This window comes from Aphanomyces astaci, assembly GCF_000520075.1.
Source record: "Aphanomyces astaci strain APO3 unplaced genomic scaffold supercont1.21, whole genome shotgun sequence".
Taxonomy (NCBI): domain Eukaryota; phylum Oomycota; class Saprolegniomycetes; order Saprolegniales; family Verrucalvaceae; genus Aphanomyces; species Aphanomyces astaci.
This window is the reverse complement of record NW_009798284.1, coordinates 364,541-392,017: the sequence shown is the minus strand read 5'-3', so window position 1 is coordinate 392,017 and position 27,477 is coordinate 364,541. Positions and strand designations below refer to the sequence as shown.

The following is a 27,477-nucleotide window of genomic DNA, read 5'->3' as shown; positions in this document are numbered from 1 at the left end:
CCCGCAATCGCCCTGCGGGGACACTTGTCCCAAGTTTGGTGAATGTGGACGCTGATGTGTACCGCAACTATGTCATGACGAGAGTTATTCCAGTCATCAAGGCGAAGTTCCCTTCCGCGAGCAAACGTGTCGTGCTTCAGCACGACAATGCGACTCCTCATGGCGGCCTGACCGATGCTGACGTCACGAGCGTTTCGACTGATGGGTGGTCCTTTGTTGTGAGATGCCAGCCATCAAACAGCCCAGATCTCAATGTCTTGGATCTGGGTTTCTTTGCTTCCATCCAAACACTGCAGTACAAGTTGGTCAGTCGTTCACTGGGTGATGTCATTTATGCAACATACGCCGCCTTTCAACTCAGCGGTGGGGATACACTAGAAAAGGTGTTTCTCTCATTGCAAGCGGTCATGCGCCTAGTTCTGGAGAACAATGGCGGCAACCACTTCCGCTTGCCGCATATGCGAAAGGATGCGCTGCGTCGTTCCAGGGCGCTCATGTCCAATGTCTCTCTCGATTAGGCGAAGTGGCCAGTCAGAATTTTGTCCAATAACACGGAAGTATTTTGTTCTTGACCAATGGGATTGAAATGTCGCAAGTAATTTGGAAAAAGTGTGATTTTGAAATGTCGGTACTAATTTGGAACAGAGGAAGTACAACATAATACCTCGAATGGTGTTGTGATGATGTGGACTTGGAGGGTTTCATGTCGGCAGATGGTGTCTGTTTTGTGTGAAAGTGCTGTGAACAATGCACGCATTCGATTTTGTCTAATCACTGTGGATTAAATCATTTACTGGACAAAATAAATTGACATGCACATGTCGTCTTACGATTTCCAATCATAAGTCAACAAATGTACAGAAGAATCGGCAAAAGTATTTGGCCAATCAGATATTGCAGTCAACAATCATCAACGTAAAATTTGTGTGTGACTTCAATTAGTATTGTGCTTTTCAGTCAAATTTGCCTATTTTGGGGCGAATCGTGTCAGAGAAGGAGTATGATTGGCTACAAAGAATGAAGGTTGAAATTTGATTGGCTAAAAATATCTATTTTAGTAGTACAAAGATACATCTTTAACTTAGTTTTATCCTCGGAGTATGAAATTTCGAAAATCCGGTGATTGTGCGGCGGTTGATTTCAAATTTTGAGTAGAAAGCACAATACAACGAATTGATCGATAGGTTGGGCGAATCAGCACACAAGTCCAAATTATAAGGAAAACAGCAATAACAATCTCACTATTATTGACAGCTCACATCCCAGACTAGTAGGCATGCTTAGTCCGTCGATGCTGCTACCGCCATCCAAACGTTATTTACGCATACAGTTATGGACAATATGACGGTTAACTAACAGTGAATTAGTTTTTAGTTAGTAAAACCAGATCATTCTGGCCACGGACACAGCCGACAGGAACACCCCCGTGATAACCATAAACCCTGCCAACACCTTATACCATCGGATTTGAGAGGTCGAGTACGCCTGCTGGTGATAATCTTGATCGAGCATTTCCCACAGGAACAAGCCTGGGAATGCAAACGAGAGCAACACACCCGCCGTCGCTCCCACCCAATCCATCACATAGCTTAAGTCGTTGGCGGTCACGGCTAGAATCCACGACGCCACCAGGAATACCTATATATATATATATCAGCCATTGGGCCTGTTTCCACGATATATAAATATATATATATATATATATAGCGCACCGAAGTCGCCGCCAATCGAAACGCCATTTTCGGAAATAGTCCACCCGCCATGTCCTCCATCACTTCGCGCAAAGGTTGGTATGTGATGGGGGTCTTACATAACATACACACGCCCAATGCCAGTCGTACGCCGTTGATAGTCGGGCTGTCGGCTGCAAACCCAGTTAAAATATCCGACGGCGGAAACCTAATATTTAAATATATATATTATTATCGTATATATTTATATATATATAATTATTAGCCTCCATCATTTGTATATATGGCAAGTCTATACAAGTCCACCCAATCACCACAACAGAGTAAAACACACGACGACGATACGATATATTCCTCGAATTCAAAGCTAACATGAACAATTCCGGATAAAACAATTGAAAACTATCGAAAAAGAATTGAAAATTAAAGAAAAAATGTGGAAAAATGGAAACATTTCAACATGAAATTTTCCGGATAAAACAATTGAAAACTATCGAAAAAGAATTAAAAATTAAAGAAAAACTTGGAAGCATTTCAACCAATTGAACACTATCGAAAAAGAATTAAAAATTAAAGAAAACATATGGAAACATGGAAAAATATGGAAACATTTCAACCCATGTTGAGAAAAGGGAGGGAGCATGAATACATACATACCCGTGAAAGCAAGCATAACCCGCCAAGGCGGCAGTGAGGTACAGCGCCACGCCCGAGCCAAACAAGAGCGCAAACACGATGGACATGGATGGCTTGTGCGGCAGTTCGCTGTACACTTGTGGGATGTTGAGGTGCATGCAGTAGCTCAGCGCTTGGATGGGCATGGTGTACGCTACTCCGCGGAAGGTGACGGGGGAGACGGGTTCGCTGGGCCACGCGTTCTCTTGGGAGACGGCTTGGAACACCAGCACGACGACGATGTACAGCACGCAGCAGACGACGACGGAGTTGGTGTACTTGAGTGCGGCGACGGTGTCTGGAAGGCAGAGAGGGAGACAGATGCCGGCAAAGAGACCACCGATGACGAAGCGCGAGAGGAAAGGAAGGAACGGTTGGAGCATGTCGGTCGCGATAACGACGTACATGACGACGGCACCGAAAAGGAGCAGCATCACAAGACCCCGCACGATCCACAGTTGGATGGGATGACGCAGACGTTTGGCGAGGGATTCAAAGGACGTGGCGCCGCTGCCGTCGCACGCGATGCAGATGCAAACACACCCAGCATACGCGAGTCCCGCCATCGCGACCAACAGAAACGACGACGGCAACACGGGGGTCATTTGCATTGTGCTGGGCAGGGTGAGGATGCAAGCACCCGCCATGGTACTCATGAGACCCAGGTACGACGTGACGATCGTGCCATCCTGCGGAACGACTACTTCATCGTCATGGAGGGCTGGAAACTCCGTGTACAGTAGCGGCTTGGTTTCCGCGGCGGCGGCAGCAGGCGGCATGATTCCAAGTGATGAATATGGGCGGCGTTGCACAGTTGACACCATAAATTCCCTTATTTCAGCCAATATCCTAGCTTCAAATGAACCCATTTGTTTGATATTTTGGCTATTTTGTGGTTTGGCTTGCTCAAGTAGGATCAAGCTGGGCGAAGGGAACTAGCAAGAACTGGGTTGCTTGAGGCCTCGTGCTGAGCTAGTATCGGCGATGCCGACTAGATTGATTTAAGGAGATGTAGTATGGGCACGCAATTCTCCTCTGGACACATGTACTACCAATAGTATGCTTACAGTACAAGCAAGTGCAAGGAAGGGATCAACACAGCCCTGATGTTTCCTGTTAATCAATGTATTAATAATATTAATAGTATTAATTATGTCCATCCTAGCGGGTTAATACTATTAAGATAATAGTAACGATCTTTGAATTAAGAATTTTCATTTTCACTTTCACATCTAACACCGGTACTAGTATGTATGGGCAGACACTTTTTGGGAGGGTTCCTTTATTCCAAATTGCTATAATAAAATTGTTTCATAAAGAGGAGAATTAATGTAGTTCTTAGGACTTAATGTCGAGAGGTTGATGGAAAAAGAGCTAAAAGAGTGAAAATATCCATAACGTAAATGGCCAATTTATGGTGCACTTGAGCGAGACCTGGACGTAGAATGCACCTAATTCGTCTCTCAGGACCGGGATTTCAATTCTGAAAAGTGCTGTGTGAAGCTGAAAGGTTGGGCATTCTTCTGATTATATAATCGGCTTCATCTTAGCGTTCATTTACGTCGATTTCCACTCAAATCAGTTTATGGTTTACTGTTAAGCTTAACAAATGTATGCGGGTTTTGCTTATTTTTTGGTGATTTCGTTTTCTAGCGATTCGATTGGCTATTCATGAATTGTCAAGCAATTCTATTGGTCGTTTTGAGTGAACTTTAAACTGTCCTGTCCACCCATGAACTGGTCATCACCGTTAGGCTGAAAACAGTTCCGAGCCACTTGATTTTATCCAGTTACCTCTCAAAACGGAAATGGAATTGCAGATTATTGGTTGAAAAGTTTAGAGTGATTGTTTTCCACCAACCATGGATCGTGAAACACGCAACCACGTTGTCACGAAACTTCGCCCATATGTACTTCCTACTAACAGTAACTTACCTGTTCCATAATTATTGCAGCATTTGACTTCTGATTAGATTAAATTTTGCATTTCTCCTCGTAATCGCAATTGGATTGGCTCATTCGACAGATTCACATTCCAGCATTGATTTGATATCTCATGTTCTAGAAACGTCAAAGTAGTTTGTGCTTCATGACCCCTAAACTTTGTGACCTTATTTTTCAAACCAGAAAATTTTACGGTGCACAGTCGACAGTGAATGTATTTTGTAAGCTTAAGACAGTATGCTCGTGTGATGTCCTTACCTCTCCCCATCCAGTCGCAGCTCGTCTAGGCATCCAGATGTGCTCATGAGGTCGTTCCAAGTTTGTGATCGAGTGGGGCTCTGTATTTTGAGCATTTGCGTATATTAAGTGTCTATCATTAGCTTCCCATGTTACCAGAGATCAACATGACCTCTAGTAAGGTCGCCACAGTGTTGGCATGGCTTGATATGTTAACTCGTCCTGCAAAGGTGCCGACACGGCATCTAACTTCATCCTTAATATTTAGGATCTATTTTATTATACTTTTTATATTATGGGTATACAAACTACAAGTATGTATTAAAATTACCGTTGCTAACAAAAACTAAGATACTAACTGTAAGTAAAAAAATATGATATGCTGTAAAAGATATGGAACAGAGCAGTACTACTGTACTAGTATGCAATTAGGGCCTGTTCCAAGTAGAAATTTTAAGCAAATGAGAAAGTCATTCTAACAGTAAGTGCTAGTTTCCTCCTTTTTTACCTATTTTTCTGCGATTTTTACACAACTCGCTATACCAAATATAGAAAAAGAGGTCCTTATTTGACGTCTTTTTCTAAGTCATGAAAAAAAAGAGGTAAATCGATTTTGATTGGCTCATGCTATTTCTGAAAACTACTTGGAACTCCCTTGCTATTAATAGTATTTTGATAGTACTGTACCAGTGTTAGTAATATCTAATTACGAAATTAATGTCAGAATTGATAAATGTGTATGGGTGAATATGATCACTTTGCGGACACGTTCGGACAATTTCAGTCGGACATACTTGGCATTTGTATTGGACTTAAGGGGAACATATTTTGTCCGAATGAAAGTGTCCGAACGGAATATGTTCGGACATACTTGTGTATTGTATTAACCCGCATAAGAACGTTCAGCTTTACAGGGAATGACGTATTAAACGCCCCCGTGGTACTAAAATTTCGTATTGATTAAAGTATTGAAATTTCGAAGTAGTTTGTCCCAATACACAATTGAAATGCCAATTCGAAGTACCACGGGGGCGCTTAATACGTCATTCCCTGTACAGTAGCGAGCGACGACAGAGCATCCGCCCACAAAATTGCGCACACCGCAGCGTAGCGGAGGTCGTGTGTATAATTTTGTGCAGGCGGTGCCTTGGCGAGGAGTGAGCCCCAATCGTGCACTTCACCGAATGTCCAATCGATTCCTCTTGTCGGGAAAAGCGGCAGGTAGGCCGCAGGCCGTGCCGCTACCCAGACAAGGCCTGTGGTACAACTTTTCGCATTTAATGCGTAAATTCGGTTAAGTGCGTGTCCGAAGCAGCAAATATTTGTCCGAGTCGTTATGGTATGGTACGTAGTATTAACACTGTAAATATACTGTAGGCTCTCCACCTGGCCTTATAGACTAATTCCCCACAGCATGTATACCCTACCTGCCCTACCTTCAAAACACCCAAACTATAATAACCCCTTTGTTACCTTTAATCGGGGATTTCTGAGATACCATACAACAGCCAATCAGGACGCCTGAACTGAGGATTTATTGCACAAATAAGTACAGTGGTTGGTTCTCTAATTATGTCAATTATGTCAGCTACTAGTAGGTGTTAAGGCGTCGCAGTGGTTAGCGATAGCAAACCGCTGTGATGCGCTTAACCCGGGGAATAACATTATACTTCGAAATGTCCGTGCCCACGGGGGGTTCCAGGTGTGCGGAGACTTATCTAAGGAATTCCCCTACTAACTAGTAAAGGTATATACGTTACGTATACTGTACTAGTACAGTACTTCGAAGTAGTTCTGGTGTTTTGAAGGTACAATAAGCTTAACGTTAAGGTATACCTGCTGTGGGGGAAATATTCGGCCTTATAGAACAGTTAAAATTTTAACGTCAACGTTACCTATTTTTCACAGTCAATTTCCTTCTCAAGTGACGTTAATACTGTACTATTAGAAGTACTTCGTTGTCCATCGCTGCTACTTCACTCCGCTTTCCGCCGCCGCGGTCGCATCCGACGACCTCTACGGTCTCTGCACTCTGGTATACAGGTACTAGTAACTACAGTATTATTACATCTAGTATTAATAATAGTTAGCTGTTGGATGCACAGTATTTCGCCCAATGGCAAGCACAATCCTAACATTAATATCTCATTGGATGATAAAAACAAGTCATTTAACCTTCTAACGTTATAAAGAACGTTGCATGCAGGAGCGTGTGGTGTCGAGGAGTGGTGGAATATCCGCTTCATCATTTCGATACAAAATACAAGTACAACGTACGTGGGTCATTCCTTCTGCTTGACATTGTAGTATACGAAACCCTAGATGATGAAACCATCATAAACGTAATAAGCTTATACGTGCAACAAGTGACTTCACGGGGTGTGCAACGTTGGCAACAAACAAGCCTGCTCATTCCATCACTCGAGCCCCCTCGTTTGAAGAACTCAGCAGCACTTTGTATACTTCTAAAGGAGAACTGCAATGGTGGATTACATAGGTCAAGGCTGCTTTGCCGCGACGGCGTGACTGATATACTACTGTTCTAGTACTATTAATAGTAAGCATGTCGAATGCACTGTGAAATGAAAGGCTCGTATGGCGCGACATCATTATTGTAACTCACAGGTCTATCTCTCCATATCCGGATAGATCATTCTGATCATACATTTAAAATGCATTTATTGTATATTATTAAATGTATCATCATCTTTCCGCATACATACATTGCATACAAAATGCTTATAAAGTTTTAAATATATTGCTTACATACTATTGACTCTCACAGGTCTTCTTGGGGAAGATATTCATCCGGAAAATATTGCTTCATGGACGAAACGCCTCGTCATTTCCCGATTTGCCGACTACGAAGCACATCAAATGAGCGCCGCTGCTTTCGACGCGCTGATTGCCAAAACCTCCAGCATCGCTGTACCGACCCTGTGCACAGGCTACGTGTACAACCAGCACGAGAAGAACTCGATCATCTGGAAGAAGCGCTACTGCGTGCTCCAGGAGAACTCGCTGTACATTTTCCATTACGACAACGCGGAAGCGGCGACCCAAGGAGAACTCAAGGGCAAGATCCCATACTCGTCGGTGCATGACTGGGAAGGCAAACCTCATGGATTCCAGGTAGAATCAATACCTTTCCACCACTGAGGGCGTTGTTATCCTGACGATCACGTTTTCTGAATAGTTTTACACCCCTACGAACAAGTGCTACAAAGTGTACACGGATACCGAAGAAGAAAAATTGAAATGGGTGTCGACCATGCAAAAGCAACTCGATGATGCCCCCGATGTCCCGGATGGCGAACAAGTGCCGTACGCGCGCTTTGGCGCGTCATCCCCGGTCGGATCTCCTCGCCAAGGCGGAGGCCACCCCAGTTCCTTGAACCGTTCCAACCGAAGCGACTCGTGGCGTGGCGAAGAAGTCGACGTGCCGACCATGTTGCTTGAACTTGACGACTTGCGCAGCGAAGTGTCTACGCTTCGTTCCGAGTTGGTGTTGTTCCAAAAGGCAGAAAAGCATGGTGAACAACGTCGTCCCGGCGGCGGGCGCAACCGTCGCGGCAGTGTCCTCGACGACGGGACAGCCATCGCGCTGGAACCTCGGGAATTGGAGCGCATGAAGCAAATCTTTTCCTTGTTCGACCAGGACAGCAGCGGCCGCGTCAATGCCGCCGATTTGAAGGAATTGCATCGCCGTCTCGGCGAACCCATCACGGACGAAGAAGCGAACGAAGCCCTTGCGTTCATGAGTCCCGTGGACGGCACCGTCGACTTCATCTCGTTCATGAAATGGTGGAACGAGGACCACAAGCAAGAAGCGTCGGCCGCCATCCAGCGGTACGCAGCGCCTTTCGCGCGCAATCTGTCCTTTCTGCAACGCGCGTGTTTATGTGTTTCGCGCGCAAAATTTCAAATTTGAACCTCCCACTCACTTTTCGATTTCGACTGTAGATACCAAGCCAAGTTCAAATTCCTCAAGGCGCGCGTGGCCAACCCGGCGATCGGAAACATCGAAACGGAAATGACGGGGCCGTGCCCGTCGTTGGACTTCCGCGTGAACTTTGTCTACCACAACCGCGACGGATCCAAGGTGCGCATCTCGCCGTGGCACGACATCCCGCTCTACAACTCGGACGGAAGCGTCAACTTTGTGTGCGAAATCCCCAAGTGGACGCGCAAGAAGTTTGAAATCGCGACGGGCGAACCTTTCAACCCGATCAAGCAAGACACGAAGAACGGCAAGTTGCGCGAATACGGGTGGGGCGACATGATGTTCAACTACGGCGCGCTCCCGCAGACGTGGGAAGACCCGGACCATGTGACTGAAGGCACGGGATGTGGCGGCGACAACGATCCGTTGGACGTGATCGAAATCGGGACCAAGCAGTGGCACGTCGGGTCGATCGTGCAAGTCAAGATCCTCGGGGTGTTGGCGCTCATCGACGACAACGAAACCGACTGGAAGGTACTTGCGATCAACGTCGAAGACCATTACGCGTCCAAGATCCACGACGTGGCCGACATCGAAGCGCACATGCCGGGCTGCATTTCCGCCATCCACGACTGGCTCCGTGACTACAAGTTGCCGCACGTCAACGTGTTTGGGTACGACGGCAAGTGCATGAACCGCGACTTTGCCGAAAGCGTCGTCGCGGAAACTCACGAGTTCTGGAAGCTGTTGGTCGACGAACGCGGCCACGCCGCCACCGTCTAAGTGGTTGGCAATTTACTGGTTTCTTGGACGCAAGAGAAACCAATGACTAAGCAGCACAACTCACACACACGAAATATATATAAAGTTTCACCCGTAGTATTGTCGATTTATATATTTATATATATATATATATATATTCAGTGGATTTTTAGGCGCGGCGAATAAAGTTGTGGTAAAACACGAGCGCAATCGCCACCACGAGCACGACGATCACAAACCACAGCGTCAATTTGTGGGTCAGTACTCGTTGTGACATGCGCTGGAGCACGCGCCGCGCGTCGCCCGCCGTCTCCCGCGTGTCTTTGACCTTGTCATGCGCGGACAGCAACGTTTCCCGCTGCTGGGCCAACGTGTCCATGACCGAGATTCCAATGTGTTCGGTTTCCTGGACAATACGCTTCGACTGCTCCAGTTGATCGGATGCACTAAGAAGATCCAACGTCAGCCCAACATGAAAGGGTGGCGGAGGAGGAAAGGACATACCGCTGCAAGCGATCCGTGTTGGCGATCAACCGGTCATACTGCGCAACGCCGTTGGCCGACGACGACGATGACGACGCCGACGCATTTTGTTTCGATAGCAAAAGCGCGCGATCGAAATCTCTCTGAAGTCCTTGCAGTTCGTCTCGGTAGACATTGATCTACGATCCCATGATGATGAATTGTCGACGCCATGAGACAGTTGAGCTGCGTGCCCGTACCTTGGCTTGCATCGCTTTGCGCATCGCGGGGACCTTCCCTCGAAGTTCCACAGACATGAGCTTCATGCATCGTTGGGCTTCCACGATATTGGCTTGTGCCATTTGCGACGCCACATGTCTTTCTAAGACATCGCTCAACCATTAGAGAGAGTCGGCGGTGACGAGAACAGGACGGACATGATGATGACATACGGTCCGAAGAAGACAGATCGTGGATGGAGTTGTTAATGGTGCGCTTGCAGTCAATATAGTCTTCTTCCAGGCTCTGGAATCGCTCCGACAACTCGCCACCGGCGCCGCCTTCCATTTGCGCGCTTGGTTGTTCCTGGTAAATGAAGAATCGAACGAAGATTTGTCGAAACTGTACGGATGAATTTATCCGGAAATCTGATGTCGAATTCTGATTGGCGAAAATTATCCAGTTTTGAATGTGAATTTTATCCAATCATATTGTTCCATTAGAATTGCAATTATGGCGGCGAAGCAAGGGAAGGTGTTCTCAGGGGAAGATGACGAGTCCGACGAAGAAGAAGGTGAGGATCTGCGTGAACGTCGGTTCCATGCCTCTAATGTGTGGAATAGACGAATACGACGCTCCTTCCTGGTCGACCGCGCCTGCATCGAATCCTGTCGCCATGGCACCGTCCATCAACGTATCATTGCCTCCTTCGATCAAAGATGTGACCCCAACCAACACACACGTACCCGACACCCTTCCAGACGACGGAGATGTGGCGACATTGTCAAATGCATCAATCCATGACGACTTGGCCGCGTCGTCGTCGTTTCCTGTCCATGTGCGTCCATCGCCAGCCCCGTCGATCCTTCCTGAAGGGCCGCCATCATCGGCACACGACGACATGTGGACGTCACGTTTAAAAGGAGAATGGACGGAAGAAACCGGCATGCACAAGGTAACGTACATGCATCCACGCCCCATTCGATTCACGAACTTGGATAGATGGGTTTGGCCGGTGCGAGTCACTTGCACAGCGTGCTCGAAGGAACGTTGCATCAGATTACCGAACTGGCCGAGAGTCAAGAGGTACAGTACATACCCTTGTACAACTCTTCCTTCCATCCTTACATTTCCGCGTCCTCAGCATCTACTGTCGCTCGTGACGGAGCGCAACGTGCATCTCGTGACCCATCCAGCGCTCATGGTCGTGGAGCAAACAATGGCGCAGCTGCCGTCGTACTTTCAAAAAGTGATCCAGCTGAAACTGAAAATGAACGACATCACAACCACACTGGAGAAACTCAAAAGCCGAGCCGACCACCTGCAAGTGGAGGCGCAGAGTCGCGCATTGGCCAAAGAAGACCGCAATGACAAGCAATGCCAGTGGCAGCGGCTGTTTAGTGCGTCGAAATCACCGCCAAATGACTCAGCAACGCCTCCTACGACTACTGAATAGACACTTTAAAGCGTAGTAGTATTGTCGATTTGATATACAAAGTTGGCAATCGAATATCAATCGATCTGATTGGTTGTTGAATTTCATTGAGAAGGTGTTTTGATTGGTTAATAATTTTGAGCTCATCTGAGGTACCCAATCAAATCGGTTTAATAGGTTTGTAAATTCCAACGAGAAACGACATTTCACGAAAAAGCACGATACCTCTTGTTAAAACTTTCACATGTCCCAACTGTCCATTTGGTAGCAGTCTGAAGTACTATTGGTATTAATAGTTAGTTGTAGTTAGTGTGACTCTTATTGATGTATCGTGGTCTTATATATGTAGTGCATGACGAGGACTTCTACGAACGAAGACGTTAGTCATGTTCTGTCTCGAGCAGATTGCGCACAAACATAGGAATGGTCGAATGAGATAGCGCTAGCCCATCGCGTTCTGTGGCGGACGTCTGCATGTCGGCGTACAGCACTGGCACGCCTTCGATCTCGACCACCGCCGACGACTTGTCGACATGAGTCGCCCTCTTCCATCGGTCCAACGAGCCTGTAGTAAACAGAGCTTCGATACCGATGCCAGCACACGTTCCAGCCTGCGGTTCGTGTTCTGCACACGTTCTCTAGCTTTTTGGAATGTCAAGTACGTCGTCGCATATACGGCTAAACACATTGGGCAGCGCCAGCAGCTGTAGGCGTTCGAGCGGTGACTACGACGACGGGGTGGTGTCTGCGAAATTCCCAACACAAGTGCCACCCAAATGCCCGAAATGTCACGCCGCCGAGATGTCCATTACTACTTACTGTATACTATGAACGACTGAAATTGTATTACTCAGTATTGTACTTGTTCCTCGGGCCCATTAGATTTGATGAGTGGGATGACGACTTTTATTCGTAGTAATCCCCATCTATTTCCCCATACCCACAACCATCAACGCCGTCGAATATATGCTGGCTACCTGATTGATATTCATAGTCGTACAGTTATGAATACTAGTATACTATTGTCGATTTGATATACAAATTTGGGGAGGGGGTGCAACCGATCCACAATCGATTTGATTGGCTGTTGAATTTCAATGAGAAGGTTTTGATTGGTTCATAATTTTGAGCGTATCTGAAGTAGCCAATCAAATCGATTTAAATTCCAACGAGAAACCACAATGAAATGTCACTAAAAAGCACAAAATGCTCCTTGAATACTTTCAATAGGCCGTTCTGTAGTGTTCTGGCCAAATCTTATTAGGCCAAGAGCCCAACCAAGCTCAAGATGGCCATCCCCACGCCCGACGTAAACAGCGCAATCCCGAGCCATTTGGTCCCGTTGTTGTGCGTTCGAGACCCCATCTCCAGCATAAACAGCCCTATGCCCATTTCACATATTAAAGAATATTATATATATATATTTATCGATACCTGGCACGGCGAAATTGATGCTCAAGTCGCCAACTCCGCCCACAAAGCCCATGATGACACTCAAGTCTTTGAACGTAATGGCCATCGCAAATGCCCCGCAGAGCGACACGACCGTCATGACGACCCGTAGGCGGTTCTGGCGGAATGGTGACAACGGAGTACTACTAGTATTACTAGACGACGAAGCCGCACTCGCAAACATCAGTCCTTCCAACGCCTACAAAATTACATCGTATATATATATCATCAACCAACTTGACATCCTAGATAGATCAAGTAGTGAAGAGTACTGCAATAACAAAACATATAGGAATCGATAATATACAATTCCTGTGATTTCAAGAACTAGTATTTATTCATATGCATCCCTACTATCCAACCATCCGCGGTTATATTTGAATGCGGCATCGTTTCCAGTAAACATAAAGAATAATAACACAAATATTGTGCTTTCGAGTGAAATTTCGTGTTGTAGTTTCTCGTTGGAATTTAAAACGATTTAATTGGCTACCTCAGATGACCAATCAGAACCTTCTCAATGAAATTCAACAACCAATCAGATCGATGGTGGATCGGTTTGGTCTGCGCGATTCGATTGCATCCCCTCCCCAAATTTGTATATCAAATCGACAATACATGTTCACTCTAACACGGGTGTATCCAAACCATATATCATAATCCACCAGGAAATATCATTGTTTTAATAAAACTATTATGTATATATATATATATATAATTATTATAATTTGAATACTGTAATGTACTTGGAAATCATTTATATATTAAACAAAACAATATATTGTATACTTACTGTACAATAGTTTACGTCCTTTCAAAGAACTACCTGTAAAAATCAGCCAAAAATACGAGTAGTATACTGCAAAAGAACAAGGTATCGTCGTAGATAGTATATTGTCGATTCGAAATTGGAGTATTTTTGGGTGCTCAATCGAATAAACTACACCCATGAAATCGGCATACAATCGATATACGACCAATCAAAACCCAGCACACGAATCAGGTAGCCAATCAAATCCACTCTTTCGACCAATCCAACGTAGTATATGACTGAAATTAGTGTCATACGGGACGATCTTTAATTACAAAAGATAGAAATCAGCACAAAAGTCGACCTTTTATTGGGCAAAACGACAAAATGTAGTAAATGTATGTATGTACCTGCATATACGGCTGAAAGATAAGCGGAACTTTGAGCAGCACACTAGGCCCGAGCACGAGTCGGATCGAGTTGACGAGCCAATCATCAGTGGGGAATCCCGTCAAGATATCCGCGGGAGGAAATCCTTGAAAGCAGATGAATCCTGCAAACGTGAACAACACATACAAGATGAACCCGAGCACCATACTCGAAGCATTCACGGTGGTCATCTGGGTCTTGTCTTTGAGTTCGCTGTAGATGCGCACCGAGTTGATCTGGCACCCAAAGCTCAGCGCTTGGATGGGCAATGCATACATGAGACCCTTGGCGGAGGTGGTCGTGACGTCCGTGACATGGTCAGGCCAGGAACCGACCATGGCCGCGCGGACGCCGACGACCGCAAAGATGTAGAGCATGCTCGCGATGATGATGGCGTTCGTGTAGCGCAAGGCGTAGACGGTCTCGAGAAGGCAGAGCGGGATGGTGCCGGCGGTGAGCACCGCGCCGAGAGCGAGACGACTCACGTACGATGCGACGAGGGGATGCAGCATGTCCAGACTCACCACGAAGAAGACGGCTTGGATGCCGAAGAGAAGCACCAACGTCAGCACGCGCACGAACCACTGCCGCCACGGCCCGAACAAAGCCGCGCCCATCGACTCGAACGATCCCTTCCCAGTGTACTCGGCAACAGACGCACATGCGTTCAACGCGACGAAGTTGAACGTGGCCATGAACACAAAGAGAAGCACGTCCGGCACGACGTTGGCCTGGGTCATCGTGCTCGGAAGGGACAGCGTCCCCGCACCCAACATCGTCCCCACCAACGCAAACACGGACGTCCAGAACGTGCCTTGGGGCACATGGATGACCTTGGCCGAGCGGAACTGCAGCAGCGGCAGACCGTCGGCTTCCTTGGCGGCGGACATGGCTGTGATGAAGTCAAAGTGGGTGGTGGATTGTTTTATTCCGATGTCGATAGTGGTATTGGGAAGTTTATCCCATACGTATGTCCCAAATCTCGTCCTAAAATGTCTAATATTTGCTTAATATTGGAACTAAATTTGGAAATGTTTGAAATCTGTTGAATGTCGCGGTTTGCGCAAACTTCAATCGATGGGAAATACTACTCATCAGTATGTACTGTCTGTACCTCAACTTGGACACAAATATATGGCCAAGCGAATTTTCAATTTGGTACTCATAGTAACGTTACTAGTAATACTACTATAGTAGTATTTACTGCGCTTACGTACCTAATATTAGTAGGTACAATTAATACAGTAGTCGTAAACTACTAGAAGTACCGCACTAATTTTCAACGTCCACACCACGCTATATCTGCAGTAAGCTTAATTATGGGCTTGGAGAAATAGTGTGGACGACACGAATTTTGAATATTGAGAATTACAACTCGTAAGGATTACAGTATTATCTTGATTTTTGTATGTGGGATGTAGTACGGGGAGAAAACAGATATTTGCCGTGGTTGTGTACTGTAGCCAATATTATCAAGCGAGTAACCCGATCAAGCTCAAAATGGCCATGACAATGCCCGTGATTAGCAGGAAACTCCCGAGCCACTTTGATCGTCTGTCGTTGGTCTTTGTCCCCACTTCGATCAAAAACATCCCTATCATAATATATATGTAGTATTTGTCCATTCGAACAACAGGGCAATATATTATTACCTGGCACGGCAAAGTTGAGCATGATATCTCCCGTAGCCCCGACAAAGCCCATCAAAACACTGAGATCTTTAAACGTCACCGCCATCGCAAACGCTCCAATCAGCGACACGATCGTCGCACTCACTCGAAACGGACGTCCGTCGCCCCCTTCTGACACAGACGTAGGCAGCGCAATGGCTTCCAATACCTACGGAAAGATAAATAACATATTATAACAATTGGAATAACTTAATATAACATGAATAACAACACGCCTCGTCCAGTACAATGGAACAATGGTATTCACAATATCATTCATCTTCGACTGAAATTGACCAGTAAGATTGAGTGTGCTAGGCATACTAATGCACACAATTAATAGTATTGTGCCTTTTAGTCAAATTTGACAAGTTTGGAGGATTGATGAAATCGCCAACACATCGAGCAAACAAGTATGATTGGCTAAAACAAATCAAGGTTGCAAAATGATTGGCTAAAAAGAATGAATGCTCACAACGATACCTACCTCTTAAATTTAGTTGTATACAAAATTTCGCAGGTCCGGTCATTGTTTGATAAGTTTATTGTGAAATATAAATACAGTCGCAAGCAATACTAATAATACGCAATGGTACTTTAGCCTCATATACACGTGGTACGGAGTTATTACCTGCATGAACGGTTGAAAGATGAGCGGGATTTTCAAAATCACACAACTGCCCAAGACAAGGCGAACGCTGTTCACAAGCCAGTCGTCGGTGGGGAATCCGGTTAAGATATCCGCGGGAGGAAATCCTTGAAAGCAGATGAATCCTAGCACGCTGAATGCCACGTACAAAACGAACCCGAGCACCATCGTCCACGCGTTTACATGGGTCATTTGGGTCTTGTCTTTGAGTTCGCCATAGATTCGCACCGAGTTGATCTGGCACCCAAAGCTCAGCGCTTGGATGGGCAATGCATACAGAAGACCCTTGGCGGAGGTGGTCGTGACGTCCGTGACCTGCTCAGGCCAGGAACCGACCATCGCGGCTCGAATCCCCACGACAACGAAGATGTACAGCATGCACCCGACCACGATGGCGTTCGTGTAGCGCAGCGCGTACATGGTTTCGACAAGGCAGAGAGGGATGGTGACGGCGGTGAGCACCGCGCCGAGGACAAGTCGACTCACGTACGTTGCGACGAATGGATGCAGCAGATCGAGGCTGACCACGAAGAAGACGGCCTGGATACCGAAGAGAAGCACCAACGTCAGCACGCGCACGAACCACTGCCGCCACGGCCCGAACATCACGGCCGCCATCGACTCGAACGAGTGCTTCCCAGTGTGCTCGGAGGTCGCGACGCACGCATTGCACGCCGCCGCAGCAATCACCGCCATGAACAGGAACAAGACAATGTCGGGTACAACGTTGGCCTGCGCCATGGTGCTGGGGAGGGAGAGCGCGCCAGCACCCATCATCGTGCCCACCAACGCAAACACGGACGTCCAGAACGTGCCCCGCGGCTCATGGATGACCTTCGCGGAGCGGAACTGAAGCAGTGGCAGGCTGTCGCTTGGACTACTGGGTGGGGACATGGGAATACAAGAATGGCGTGGCGGCGACGACACTTACCACCACCAACTGAACGCCACACTTCAACTGCACGTGCCGATATGTTTGCGGTCACGTATCCGGATATAATCTCCTTAAGATGTAAATATTTGGGGGAGTGATCCAATGCACTACGTATACAATTTGATGGAAGGATTAAATTGACTTGATTTAAGGAATATGACTACATATGGATCATATGGATTTAACGTTACTTCAGAAGTACCTTAGTGTAATTGCGTGGCGTTCCCATGAGCTCCAAGTTGCTTGATCAGTGCTACTAGTACTACTAGTAGTAGTACGTAGTACTTCCTAATACTGTACAGAGTACGTCCAACTCCGAGCAGTACTCTGTTTAAAACATTAGTATTACTACAGTACGTATGATATTAATATTAAATAGTATTAATACTGTAATACTGTAGTACAGAATTACTACTGGGATGAGATGTAAGCCTTTTTAAAATTATACTCCGTTGGATTCAATGACTTGTATATGTGGATTATTGAATGTTGAGGAATCCGGCTGGGCGATGGAATCCGGATAATTCTCCATTTTCACAAATCCAAGAGACCAACGATGGCGGACCTCATGCTTCAGGGAGAGTTCTCCAAGGACCCGAACAAACCGTTCACGACGCGTGTGGACGAAGTGGCGGCGTCCTTTGATACCCTTGTGCTCGAATGCAGCGACTTGTACTTGGCCCTGGAGAAGCAGGAGTACGTTCGATCAAGCAGACATGGCGCCTCTCTTGATTCGTATCACGCACGTGCATCTCACAAGTCTGTTCTGAATAGTGCCACGCAGCAAGCCGAGGCTGCAGAATCGATCAAGAAGAAGCTGGAGGCGTTCAATTCCGTGTGCGACGAACTATACAAAGAAATCGTACGACTACCGTTTATGAAGGACCTTTCTGACGGCCCGCATGTAGATGCGTCGAAAGGAAAAGCTCGTGAATGCGAACGAGCGTGTTCCCGGCAACAACAAGTCCTCGGACCTCCATCGACAGATCCAGACGGCGGGCAACCTTGCGCAGATGCTGGGGGAATTTCGCCATTTCCTGGAAACTGGAAAATCCGACGTCCAATAATTTACCATAACATTAGGTTGCTTCCCTTGACGATGATATTAAAAGGCGCAGTCGGTATATAAGTATATATTCATGATATTCTTTTATTACTGTACTTGGTAGTACAGTAATAGAATAACATTCTGAAGTGTAGCTATCTATGCACAGCGAATTACTGTACACAGTATATGGTTGGTATAGTGTAGCCTGGTAAATAAGCAGCCAACAGGTTTTCCAATGCCAGCGATTAAATCGAAGGCAATAAGTTAGTTTAATGTTAATGACGAAGTGCAAGGCGCTCCTTGGGGCTACCCACCTCAAGTGTATATATATATATATATATATATATATATATATACTATAATAGTACTTAGTACGTATCACATAACTTTCCAGTTGTATTCCCCATTCAGATCAAAGCCAAGTCGGATTCCGACATGACCACCGCCATGCCGTACATTCTAACCGGGTTCAAACTGCTAAAGGGACTGAGTCCTGCCGCGAGTCGGATGAAAGCGCTGGGATTGCCATCCTTAGATGCAGAGTTGCTGACGAACGTTCAGAGCAAGATCGACACGGACAAGCAAACGTCGAGGTGTGTTGTCGTTGGAGTGCTACAATGTGCCGTTGGTACTGTTAGCCAATCAGATCGTACGAAACGATACACTATGACCAATCAGAACGTTCAGGTTAAACAAGTGCTAAAGTTGAAGTTCAAGTGTCTGACAATTCTCGTTCTATGATGTGTGGCGGTGGGGCGGTGGCGGCCGCAGTCCTATCGGTGTGGCCATGTTTACGAGTGGGTTCGTCGAAGATTGACAAGATCAATACCACGACGTGTTCGTGTACTACCGGTAGGGGGGAAGAGATACCAGCGGCAAAACGTGAATTAGGGTGGAGATGGTGTTAAAGCCGACCAAGTTCACAGCCCCAGGATGTACGTGAACGACGCTGACTTGTGAGATGTGCACGACTATCTATCGCGCTTCATACCTGTTTTCGGCGACATCGAAAATTGCCCCTACCTTTAGCGCCCCCTGTTCATTTCGCCCGTATTCGCTTCTGTGGCGAATCTCTTTAAGGGTGAAGTGACCATCAAAGTAGACGATGAGATCGAAGGAAAACTAGTGAGGCTGAAGCACAGTTTGACTTTGAGCTTTGCCAACGTGAGAAGAAGCGCGTGGGTGATTTAAATGGCTCGAAACTGCTGCAGCTGCCGTACTCACCTTCTTCCACAAAGTTTCTCTGGACTGTTTATCGTTCTTTAGCTCACATTTTTCAGTTATACACGTCGGACGTTTGGTAACGCGTGGTAATTTTTTATTGCGTGGAAATAGAAGTACTTGGTTGGAGTATACAATACAATTCAATTGAAACGTTAGCCAGATCCACCACCACATCCGTTCGTGCCACATCCTGACGACTTCAAACGACACGGAAAAAGAAAAGGTAGAAAAGGTAGAAAAGGTCTAGGGAGGCACCAGGAACCTTGCCAAAGCATGTGATCCCATTTTCTGCCATACAATCACTGAATTTATCAACACCTTGTATCCCACACCAATTATAAATTGTGATCATTTGTAGAAACACATTACATTGTACTACGTAGTACTACGTAGTATTATATTGCGTGGAAACAGCAGATATATTATATGACGTGATGTCGTCGCCCCTACATTCATGCTCGAATTTACGTTAGCACGGCATGCCATGACATTCAACGGTGTTAAAAGTAAGTTAAGCAAGATTGGGGGGTAAGTTAGTTGCGCTTCCCATCAAATGGACATACCGTTGTCATTGTACCTGGACACAATTCAAATATTCGCCAGCAATTCCCTCGCTGCAACAGTAGTACTTTTGTTACGTAATCATTTGGGCCCCTCTAATACAAAACCCACGTTATTTCTGGCACATATTCAAATCAAGTGTAAATTCAAAACTACTCATTTCAGCTAGGGGTTAAGTGCATCTCAGTGGTTAGCTAACCACTGAGATGCAGCTTAACCCCGGGAATAGCATTGTATGTAAGCGCAAGGGGTCCAGGGGTTACAGGACAAATGATTACGTAACAACAGTACTACTGTTGCAGCGAGGGACTTGTTCAAATATTAACATTCGACACCAGCTGTTCAGTACTGTGACGGGCCGAGTACATCACGAATTTGAAGGTAAAAGTTCGGCATACAATTGCAATTTGGTCGAATTATATTATCGCCCTGCCTTTTGAAGTTGATACTCCAACTACTATACTCTAGTATCAAACAATAAAATTATCGCCAATATTATTGCGAAAATGGCACATCCAAGTGGAGCTTGGCATTTGCACTATGTATTGTAAAGGAGACTTCAACAAAAAACGCCACGTGACTTTTATCGATCTTTGGACCATACCGTGCTGTGATTGGTTCTTATCTTTTTCGAAGCGATTGGATTGGCTAGTCCATTGTCCACCACAATGTGATGAGAAATGCGATGACTTTTCACCTTCACTTTCCAACTTGCCATGTCGAGCAGCCCGACCTCGTACGCCGCCGTCACGACGCCCCTAGACGTCAAGATCAACGCGGTGCCGACGACCATTCGCAAGCGCGTGCTGCACATTGCCGTGAACGAGTCCAGCAACCAGCACGGCGGACCTCGCACTCCGTCGGGTGCGTCACATTTTCTATACCAAGGTCAAGACGGCACCCACGAAGCGATTGAAGTGCCCGCAGACGAACTCGTGGCAATCCGCGACAAGCTGGAAAAGCCCAAGTCCTTGCTGGGTCAGTGGATGGCGACGGCCGTATGCGGTAACGACGTCATGTCCAGTTGCAGCTACTCGTCCGGCGTCGTGGCGTTGCAGGCCGGGGTCGCCAGTCCCGCCGCGTTTGTCGTCGTGTCCTTGGTGCTGTATGTGTACCGGTTCGTGTACGAAGAGGTGGTGACCGCTATCCCGCTCAACGGGGGATCGTACAACGTGCTCCTGAACACGACGTCCAAGCGTTTTGCGGCGGTCGCGGCCTGTCTGAGTATCCTGTGCTACATGGCTACAGCGGTGGTGTCGGCCACGACGGCGGTCAACTACTTGACGGTGACCGTCCCCGAGACACCCCTCGTCGAAACCACCATCGGGTTGCTGGCCGCGTTCGCGTTGCTCATGATCATGGGCATCAAGGAATCTGCGGTTGTCGCCACGGGCATTTTTGGCCTGCACATGATCACGCTGTCCATCTTGGTCGTCGTGTGCTTGGTGTTCACGGTAAACATCTCGACGGTTTCATATCTGTTCTCTTCAACCTTTGTGATATGATAACCTATATATTTCGATAACCTTTATATCAGGATACGATTGAGTGAGGTTTACAGACGTTTGATTGAGGTTTGCAGACGTTTGATTGAAGTTTGCAGACGTTTGATTGAGTTTTGCAGACGTTTGATTGAAGTTTGCAGACGTTTGATTGAGGTTCCAGACGTTTGATTGAGGTTCCAGACGTTTGATTGTAAGATTATTGTAGATCCAACACCCGGAGATCATCAAGAACAACTACACGAACGTCACGTATCCGGACGTGGACTTTATGGGCACGCAGATCCAGGGCAGTTTGGGGTCGGCGCTATTTTTCGGCTTTGGCGCGGCGGTGTTGGGGGTCACGGGGTTCGAAACGTCTTCTAACTTTGTCGAAGAGCAACAACCCGGCGTGTTTCGCAAAACCATGCGGGTACGAAACGTTTTCTTTGTTTGTTTTTTAAACCATTCCGTAGAATATGTGGAGTATTTCGTCGTTTTTTAATATTTCTCTGGCCGTGCTGTGCTTTGGCGTGCTGAGAATGGATGGCGACGACGGTATCAAGGCCAATCAGCACAATGTATTGGCCCAGATGGGGCTCGTAGCGGCGGGAAAATGGGCGCAATGGCTTGTGGTTGTCGATTCGTTCATTGTGTTGAGTGGCGCTGTGCTCACAGCCTACGTTGGCATCAACGGTACATATATATATATCAATCATATCAATCATTACCCAATCATCTCTTGTCTATTTGAAGACATGTTTTCTGCGACTTTGTACCGTAATGTGTTTGATGGGGGGTTTGTTATACAGCTTGTTTGGCGGCTTTTAGTGTTTATGTTTACGTTTTCAATGGGATTTTCGTTTCCAAAACTGTTTTTTTCGATTCCAAACAGTGTTTGTCAACAAATATCGTTCATTTTCGTGCTAATACTTTTCTTCCAAAAACTCCATCGATTGTTTGTATATATATTGACATATTGGATGGAAACCTTGATCAGCGTCACACACTAATTTCATTCACACACTATTTCGACGTTGAATTGAGGTTTGTGTGTTCTGGATTTTGATTGGCCGATCGATATTTGGCGGTTTCACATATTTTTCGAATTTTCGAATCACTGTTCAAGATGATGACCCCTTCTTCATGAACGTAGGTCTGATGCGCCGATTGGGGTCGGATCGGGTGGTGCCGGCGTTCTTCGTCTCGACCAACAAGTGGCGCGGCACATGTCACTGGATCGTGCTTGTCTTCTTCGCCGTGTCCACGAGTCTCGTGCTGGTGCTCAAAGCCGACCAGACGGTCGTGGCCGGGGTATACACGTACTCGTTCCTGGCGCTCATGTTCCTCTTCGGGTCGGGGTGCATCATGCTCAAGCTCAAGCGGCAGGACATTCCCCGCGACGTTTCCGCGCCGTGGTGGTACTGCGGCCTCGGGATGACGCTGGTCGCTTGTGGGTTTCTCGCCAACTTGCTCGGGAACCCGCAAACGCTCATGTACTTTGTCTCGTACTTGATCATGACGTTAGTGGTTGTGTTTGCCTCGCTCGAGCAAGTGTTTCTCCTCCGTGTGCTCGTCGTGCTCACGAACCTCGTACGTAAACACCCCCAGAACCACGACACCCCACAAAGCGACGGCAACGTCGAAGTCCCACCAGATGTTGCTGCGAAACAACGCCCGAGCTCGACCCCTCTCGAGAACGAAAACGCCAACGTGTCTGGCTTGGTCAGCGCGATCAAGGCGATTCAGTCGGCGCCCGTGGTGTTCTTTGTCAAAGACGCCGACCTCACGACCCTCAATAAGGCCATTTTGTACGTCCGCGCGAATGAGCTGACCCATAACCTCCGCTTCATCCACGTCTACCCCGCCGCCACCGTCGATGCGTTGGAAGTAGTGGACCAGCTCAAGGACATGATTGCCATGTTTGATCGCGTGTACCCAAAGATTCAGTACGTACTAGTATTACTAGTAGTAGGAGGACGTTTGTTGATGGGTTTGTTTGGAATAGATTGGACTTTTACTCGTTGGTGGGCAAGTTTGAACCAGCGACGGTCGAATGGGTGGCCCAGACGTACAAAATCCCGACCAATATGATGCTCATCAAGCAGCCCACGAATTCGCAGGTCAAGGCCGTGTCCACCCACGGGGTTCGTGTTATCACGGGGTAGATATATATACTACTACTAGTACTACTAGTACGATTACTTGGATAACGTTAAATTCAGAATCACATACAGGTTTTATTGGCAATAACAGATAGGATAGACTATATAGTATGTACTAGTAGTATTCTTGTCAAGTTGATTCGAACTTGGAGTTCCTACTGTACGTAGTAGGGGGGGTGCTCAATCGAATGAGCAGACAACCAAATCGGCACGCAATCGACTGACCAATCAAAACCCAAAACATGATGCAAGTGGCCAATCAAACACCTGCAATTAGTGTGTGACTTCAAATAGAGCCTATTTTTCGGGATATATGGTATTGATATTTGTGGGAACGGTATTGCAGTATTGGTGAGTGTCATTTCATCATTGACTTGTAGTAGTACGTACGTAGTAGTAGTTACAGTTAGTTTTTTAGTTACTTCGAAGTAGTACTTTGTTTGGTAGCAACAGGAAGGGAGGACACATCCAAATGCACATTCTGTTCGGGTCGTGTGCCCGTTGTCTGAACCGGAGCTGGAGCTGAATGGATTACAGAGACTGTCGAAGTAATGACACTAGCGTTATGACGTTTTGAGACTTTTTAGCGGTGGCATGAAACTACTACCTTCCACGAAATTCCGCCAATCATCTGTCGAGTTCTATTTATAGATGACCGTTTCACTTTTGGGTACCTTACTTAGTCTGTGGCTACTGGAAGCACACAACACCATTCGTGTCTGACCATGGCAACCACGACTCCTCCATCACCCGTGAACCTGCTCAAACCTTCGTCATGGATGAACTTGAGTCCTCCGCCGACGCACAAATGCGTGCAGCAATTCCTCATAGTCAACGTGGTGCTTCCCATCGCCATCTACTATGCGGCGTCGATGGTCGTGTCGGACATGCCAGCATTGGCCTTCTCCGCGATTCCGCCCGCGGTGGAAGCGTTGCAACAGCTCGTGGCGTACCGCCTCTTGGACCCGATTTCGTGCACGGTAGGTAGTACTTACATACAGTAGCCGCCGATTCAACAAGTTGTACTACTATGGTATTTCATAGCAAGTGGTGTCGGTCGTACTGGCCGTGGGGCTCATGTACTGGACCAACGAGCCCAAGGTGCTGCTGCTGCAACACTCGATCTTGACCGTCAGCTTTGGGATCGCCCTCTTGGTGTCTATTCACTGGGATGAGAACATCTTTTGGCGGTACTACCGTGAATTCTGCGGCACCACCGACGATAAACGAGTGATGCTGATGGCGCAGTGGCGAGATCCCAACGTCAAGGCTCTGACCAAGACCGTGTCCTGGTTCTGGGGCGTGGGCATGCTGGTTGAAGCCGTCGTGCGCGTCGGGTTTGTGGTGTTGCTGCCCATCAAGGTCATGGTCATCCTGTCGCCGTGCCTCGCGTTCATCTTCACCATTGCCGTGTGTTCATGGACGGTTTGGTTTGCCAAAACGCACGGCTTTCACCTGGTCACGAACGACAAAGACACTACGGCCACGACGGCCAACCCCAGCCACACCCTATACCAAACGATTTAACAACGTCGGCCGTTTCGTAGATATATTACGCCATTACACGATTGTCCATACTGTCGAGCTTCATACAACCCTTCGTCATGAATACAGCGCTACGTTGTGCTCATAGAACACTAGTATTTCTCGCATCATGTAGCTAGGCTCCGATGGATTGTCTTCTCCACTGGAAACTGCTAAGCTTATCACCCACAATCCCATTCAAGTTTGCATCGCTACAGCTAGTTTGCTCAATTACGCGATTTTAATTGGTGGTGGGTTGTAAGGTACCCCTTGAACCATTTCCACTGTGGAACAACCATCGCAACAATTTTGGGCGGCCAAATATCGTCTAGCCCAGAGAATACCCACGGCCGAGCAAAGCAGCGCCATACACGGGGACAGGATCACCATGACGTCCGTGGAGCACGTATAAATAAATCCAACGCGAACGAGGGCTTCCGCGATGAAGAGGCTGCCCCAGACGTAGCAAATATGCGCACATTGTTGCGCCAGGTGCGGGGTATCTTGCTTTGAATCGTCGGAAACCCCCGTCAAGTAGTACCGCAACACGAGGTTTTGTTTCCACGTGGTCGACAGAATTAGAGCCACGCCACACAGCGCAGTAGTGAGCGAGTCCTTGAGAAAGAGCAGCCGAGGGTCGTTGGTCACACACATGAACGCAATGGCGAGTGAAATGGACACGATTTGCTACAATGTGGTGGTTTTAGCAATGATATTATATGGATATACAGCAATGTGGAGTACAAGACCGATCCTAACACTTATACATGGAAATGTTGGTAGTATGGATGGGATAACTAACGTACAAACACAGAGAGCGGGTCCACCGTCTGGAACGCCAGCATTTGAACCAGGGCTTCAATTGCTGGTGGGATCGCTGACAACGCCAACGCCAGTGCTTCGGACGTGAACTCTCGGCCGACGTAGTAGATCACCACGGGCAGCCCCACGTTAACCACAAGGAACTGGTACACTTGCTTATGCGGCGCTGCAGTCAGCGGCATGTTGGCGAGAAAGCGAGTGTAACCGATTCTGAAACTGTAACCGCCGTAGATCCGACTTTCACCGTTACAAAGGAACTCATGATAGCCATTCAAATCGATTTTTACCGTTACATTGGAACTCGTCATAGACATGGAAATCTCCCATTTGCCCTTTTCCGTACAATATTAGATCCCAACAGTTGTAGCGTGTGTTGCCATCTTATACAATTCCAACATTTCCTGTTTTCGCCAATGAACGCGATCGATCATATGGGTGGTTGGTTATTAATAGTAGCAGTTGTGTGCAGCTATTCCGTTTACACTCCAACTCTTGTAGTTTTCCTATGTTTACGCATCCTCCTTGTAAAGTGAGTGTTGTCAAATCCATTCGAAACTGGAGCCCTCTGTATAATCGAAAGTTTTTAGAGAATGGATTAAAGAACCGCCGAAGCCAATCAAATCACGTCTTGTCGAATTTCTGCCAATCCAAAGGTTTGATTCGGCCCAGTCCCTTCACATTGGGCAAAACCACATATATCATAATCTCGGTACAGTTTGGTTTGTACAAGCTTAAATTAACGTTAGATCAAATGGATTCGATCGAGTACAACATGTATATTTCATGTGATTGGCTACCTTACGTTTATCTTTTCTGCCAATGACTGCAGTGCAAAGAAAATATAATGGGACAGCGTCGTGGCGTTATTTATATTATGGAGTCAATTAAATTAAATTACACAACCTTGCCTACTTGTACAGTATGAGTACACTATACTACGTAGTACTATTATAGTGTTACTCATTGATATTTCCAGCAATAATGACAGTGAATGACCAACTACCGATGTCGATTACTACGCAGAGGGGGAATAGCTCAGGTGGTAGAGCATCGGTTTCTTAACTCAAAGGTCGTGGGTTCGATCCCCAGATTCCCCGGATTATTTCCGCAAGGATTTATCCGTCCCTCCCCTGGGGAATCCGGATAACAAGGGCTGCGTACGAAGACGAGGACCGAACTTCGAAGAAGATCGGTCGAAGCACGAGGTATGAAACGTTGAGCGAAGTAAAAACCGAAGATTACACACCGCCCCTGGTCCAGCAGGCGCGTTACAATTGGCGAAGCGGTTCCATAACATGTGGTTCTAGTGTCGGCCCTCGCGAGGAATGTCTTAAAAATGATAATCCAAACTCAATTACTACGTAGTAATCGATTACACGCCGTACCACTGTAGTAGTAT

The 27,477-nt window shown here is 46.8% G+C and overlaps 12 protein-coding genes and 1 pseudogene across 17 annotated transcripts; 8 read left to right on the top strand and 5 right to left on the bottom strand.

Moving 5' to 3' along the window:
- Nucleotides 1-74: 74 nt before the first annotated feature.
- On the top strand, nucleotides 75-518 carry H257_09030 (hypothetical protein; the record flags this gene model as incomplete). The annotated part of the gene is made up of 1 exon (XM_009835142.1): nucleotides 75-518. One exon carries the CDS (start codon nucleotides 75-77, stop codon nucleotides 516-518), a length of 444 nt encoding a protein of 147 aa, XP_009833444.1.
- An 822-nt stretch (nucleotides 519-1,340) lies between these two features.
- On the bottom strand, nucleotides 1,341-3,266 carry H257_09029 (hypothetical protein). The gene is made up of 3 exons (XM_009835141.1): nucleotides 2,349-3,266; nucleotides 1,713-1,899; nucleotides 1,341-1,638 (listed from the first exon to the last, which is right to left on the bottom strand). Exons 1-3 carry the CDS (start codon nucleotides 3,233-3,235, stop codon nucleotides 1,375-1,377), a joined length of 1,338 nt encoding a protein of 445 aa, XP_009833443.1. The 5' UTR covers nucleotides 3,236-3,266; the 3' UTR covers nucleotides 1,341-1,374.
- A 4,158-nt stretch (nucleotides 3,267-7,424) lies between these two features.
- Nucleotides 7,425-9,273, top strand: H257_09028 (hypothetical protein; the record flags this gene model as incomplete). Its single annotated transcript, XM_009835140.1, has 3 exons — nucleotides 7,425-7,679; nucleotides 7,744-8,396; nucleotides 8,511-9,273. The coding sequence occupies 3 exons, from the start codon at nucleotides 7,425-7,427 to the stop codon at nucleotides 9,271-9,273; spliced, it is 1,671 nt and encodes a 556-aa protein (XP_009833442.1).
- Nucleotides 9,274-9,386: 113 nt separating this feature from the next.
- On the bottom strand, nucleotides 9,387-10,321 carry H257_09027 (hypothetical protein). The gene is made up of 4 exons (XM_009835139.1): nucleotides 10,167-10,321; nucleotides 9,975-10,096; nucleotides 9,757-9,914; nucleotides 9,387-9,698 (listed from the first exon to the last, which is right to left on the bottom strand). Exons 1-4 carry the CDS (start codon nucleotides 10,279-10,281, stop codon nucleotides 9,422-9,424), a joined length of 672 nt encoding a protein of 223 aa, XP_009833441.1. The 5' UTR covers nucleotides 10,282-10,321; the 3' UTR covers nucleotides 9,387-9,421.
- A 119-nt stretch (nucleotides 10,322-10,440) lies between these two features.
- On the top strand, nucleotides 10,441-11,488 carry H257_09026 (hypothetical protein). The gene is made up of 4 exons (XM_009835138.1): nucleotides 10,441-10,507; nucleotides 10,557-10,888; nucleotides 10,936-11,019; nucleotides 11,078-11,488. The coding sequence occupies exons 1-4, from the start codon at nucleotides 10,447-10,449 to the stop codon at nucleotides 11,387-11,389; spliced, it is 789 nt and encodes a 262-aa protein (XP_009833440.1). The 5' UTR covers nucleotides 10,441-10,446; the 3' UTR covers nucleotides 11,390-11,488.
- An 898-nt stretch (nucleotides 11,489-12,386) lies between these two features.
- H257_09025 lies at nucleotides 12,387-14,903 on the bottom strand. Of its 2 annotated transcripts, XM_009835137.1 has the most exons (4): nucleotides 14,170-14,903; nucleotides 13,982-14,124; nucleotides 12,803-13,019; nucleotides 12,387-12,750 (listed from the first exon to the last, which is right to left on the bottom strand). In XM_009835137.1, exons 1-4 carry the CDS (start codon nucleotides 14,888-14,890, stop codon nucleotides 12,629-12,631), a joined length of 1,203 nt encoding a protein of 400 aa, XP_009833439.1. In that variant the 5' UTR covers nucleotides 14,891-14,903; the 3' UTR covers nucleotides 12,387-12,628. The 2 variants fall into 2 exon arrangements, with proteins under 2 accessions (XP_009833439.1, XP_009833438.1); XM_009835136.1 differs by having other exon boundaries at nucleotides 13,982-14,903.
- Nucleotides 14,904-15,337: 434 nt separating this feature from the next.
- Nucleotides 15,338-17,272, bottom strand: H257_09024 (hypothetical protein; the record flags this gene model as incomplete). 4 transcript variants are annotated; one of them, XM_009835134.1, is made up of 4 exons in its annotated part: nucleotides 16,477-17,270; nucleotides 16,302-16,426; nucleotides 15,653-15,839; nucleotides 15,338-15,594 (listed from the first exon to the last, which is right to left on the bottom strand). In XM_009835134.1, the coding sequence occupies exons 1-3, from the start codon at nucleotides 17,211-17,213 to the stop codon at nucleotides 15,721-15,723; spliced, it is 981 nt and encodes a 326-aa protein (XP_009833436.1). In that variant the 5' UTR covers nucleotides 17,214-17,270. The 4 variants fall into 4 exon arrangements, with proteins under 4 accessions (XP_009833436.1, XP_009833435.1, XP_009833437.1 ...); XM_009835133.1 differs by having other exon boundaries at nucleotides 16,302-17,272; XM_009835135.1 differs by having other exon boundaries at nucleotides 15,393-15,839; nucleotides 16,477-17,213.
- A 518-nt stretch (nucleotides 17,273-17,790) lies between these two features.
- H257_09023 (hypothetical protein) lies at nucleotides 17,791-18,396 on the top strand. Its single transcript, XM_009835131.1, has 3 exons — nucleotides 17,791-17,949; nucleotides 18,028-18,115; nucleotides 18,162-18,396. The coding sequence occupies exons 1-3, from the start codon at nucleotides 17,810-17,812 to the stop codon at nucleotides 18,318-18,320; spliced, it is 387 nt and encodes a 128-aa protein (XP_009833433.1). The 5' UTR covers nucleotides 17,791-17,809; the 3' UTR covers nucleotides 18,321-18,396.
- A 183-nt stretch (nucleotides 18,397-18,579) lies between these two features.
- Nucleotides 18,580-19,772, top strand: H257_09022 (hypothetical protein; the record flags this gene model as incomplete). The annotated part of the gene is made up of 3 exons (XM_009835130.1): nucleotides 18,580-18,622; nucleotides 18,696-18,894; nucleotides 19,682-19,772. The coding sequence occupies 3 exons, from the start codon at nucleotides 18,580-18,582 to the stop codon at nucleotides 19,770-19,772; spliced, it is 333 nt and encodes a 110-aa protein (XP_009833432.1).
- Nucleotides 19,773-20,760: 988 nt separating this feature from the next.
- Nucleotides 20,761-23,806, top strand: H257_09021 (hypothetical protein). Its single transcript, XM_009835129.1, has 5 exons — nucleotides 20,761-21,540; nucleotides 21,797-22,000; nucleotides 22,044-22,263; nucleotides 22,724-23,516; nucleotides 23,576-23,806. The coding sequence occupies exons 1-5, from the start codon at nucleotides 20,803-20,805 to the stop codon at nucleotides 23,733-23,735; spliced, it is 2,115 nt and encodes a 704-aa protein (XP_009833431.1). The 5' UTR covers nucleotides 20,761-20,802; the 3' UTR covers nucleotides 23,736-23,806.
- Nucleotides 23,807-24,352: 546 nt separating this feature from the next.
- H257_09020 (hypothetical protein) lies at nucleotides 24,353-25,326 on the top strand. Its single transcript, XM_009835128.1, has 2 exons — nucleotides 24,353-24,712; nucleotides 24,777-25,326. Exons 1-2 carry the CDS (start codon nucleotides 24,458-24,460, stop codon nucleotides 25,257-25,259), a joined length of 738 nt encoding a protein of 245 aa, XP_009833430.1. The 5' UTR covers nucleotides 24,353-24,457; the 3' UTR covers nucleotides 25,260-25,326.
- Nucleotides 25,327-25,390: 64 nt separating this feature from the next.
- Nucleotides 25,391-26,279, bottom strand: H257_09019 (hypothetical protein). The gene is made up of 2 exons (XM_009835127.1): nucleotides 26,063-26,279; nucleotides 25,391-25,943 (listed from the first exon to the last, which is right to left on the bottom strand). Exons 1-2 carry the CDS (start codon nucleotides 26,258-26,260, stop codon nucleotides 25,488-25,490), a joined length of 654 nt encoding a protein of 217 aa, XP_009833429.1. The 5' UTR covers nucleotides 26,261-26,279; the 3' UTR covers nucleotides 25,391-25,487.
- An 823-nt stretch (nucleotides 26,280-27,102) lies between these two features.
- On the top strand, nucleotides 27,103-27,175 carry H257_09018 (annotated as a pseudogene). The gene has a single exon. The product of its transcript is annotated as a tRNA-OTHER (tRNA).
- The last annotated feature ends 302 nt before the right edge of the window (nucleotides 27,176-27,477 follow it).

Bases quoted from the DNA above. Each gene is read 5' to 3' on its own strand.
- H257_09025 (XM_009835136.1), bottom strand. From the start codon at position 14,890: ATGTCCGCCGCCAAGGAAGCCGACGGTCTGCCGCTGCTGCAGTTCCGC. The intron at 13,020-13,981 runs GTACATACATAC...GTAATTTTGTAG, and splicing joins TCTTTCAGCCGTATATGCAG to GCGTTGGAAGGACTGATGTT. The intron at 12,751-12,802 runs GTATCGATAAAT...AAATGGGCATAG, and splicing joins CATCAATTTCGCCGTGCCAG to GGCTGTTTATGCTGGAGATG.
- H257_09020 (XM_009835128.1), top strand. From the start codon at position 24,458: ATGGCAACCACGACTCCTCCATCACCCGTGAACCTGCTCAAACCTTCG. The intron at 24,713-24,776 runs GTAGGTAGTACT...GGTATTTCATAG, and splicing joins TGGACCCGATTTCGTGCACG to CAAGTGGTGTCGGTCGTACT.
- H257_09021 (XM_009835129.1), top strand. From the start codon at position 20,803: ATGTCGAGCAGCCCGACCTCGTACGCCGCCGTCACGACGCCCCTAGAC. The intron at 21,541-21,796 runs GTAAACATCTCG...AGATTATTGTAG, and splicing joins TCGTGTGCTTGGTGTTCACG to ATCCAACACCCGGAGATCAT. The intron at 22,001-22,043 runs GTACGAAACGTT...ACCATTCCGTAG, and splicing joins TGTTTCGCAAAACCATGCGG to AATATGTGGAGTATTTCGTC.
- H257_09026 (XM_009835138.1), top strand. From the start codon at position 10,447: ATGGCGGCGAAGCAAGGGAAGGTGTTCTCAGGGGAAGATGACGAGTCC. The intron at 10,889-10,935 runs GTAACGTACATG...GAACTTGGATAG, and splicing joins AAGAAACCGGCATGCACAAG to ATGGGTTTGGCCGGTGCGAG. The intron at 11,020-11,077 runs GTACAGTACATA...CCGCGTCCTCAG, and splicing joins AACTGGCCGAGAGTCAAGAG to CATCTACTGTCGCTCGTGAC.
- H257_09029 (XM_009835141.1), bottom strand. From the start codon at position 3,235: ATGGGTTCATTTGAAGCTAGGATATTGGCTGAAATAAGGGAATTTATG. The intron at 1,900-2,348 runs GTATGTATGTAT...TTTAAATATTAG, and splicing joins GGTTATGCTTGCTTTCACGG to GTTTCCGCCGTCGGATATTT. The intron at 1,639-1,712 runs GTGCGCTATATA...ATATATATATAG, and splicing joins TTCGATTGGCGGCGACTTCG to GTATTCCTGGTGGCGTCGTG.
- H257_09023 (XM_009835131.1), top strand. From the start codon at position 17,810: ATGGCGGACCTCATGCTTCAGGGAGAGTTCTCCAAGGACCCGAACAAA. The intron at 17,950-18,027 runs GTACGTTCGATC...TGTTCTGAATAG, and splicing joins TTGGCCCTGGAGAAGCAGGA to TGCCACGCAGCAAGCCGAGG. The intron at 18,116-18,161 runs GTACGACTACCG...GCCCGCATGTAG, and splicing joins ACGAACTATACAAAGAAATC to ATGCGTCGAAAGGAAAAGCT.
- H257_09027 (XM_009835139.1), bottom strand. From the start codon at position 10,281: ATGGAAGGCGGCGCCGGTGGCGAGTTGTCGGAGCGATTCCAGAGCCTG. The intron at 10,097-10,166 runs GTATGTCATCAT...GCGATGTCTTAG, and splicing joins CGATCTGTCTTCTTCGGACC to AAAGACATGTGGCGTCGCAA. The intron at 9,699-9,756 runs GTATGTCCTTTC...GGATCTTCTTAG, and splicing joins AACACGGATCGCTTGCAGCG to TGCATCCGATCAACTGGAGC.
- H257_09019 (XM_009835127.1), bottom strand. From the start codon at position 26,260: ATGCCGCTGACTGCAGCGCCGCATAAGCAAGTGTACCAGTTCCTTGTG. The intron at 25,944-26,062 runs GTACGTTAGTTA...ACCACATTGTAG, and splicing joins TGGACCCGCTCTCTGTGTTT to CAAATCGTGTCCATTTCACT.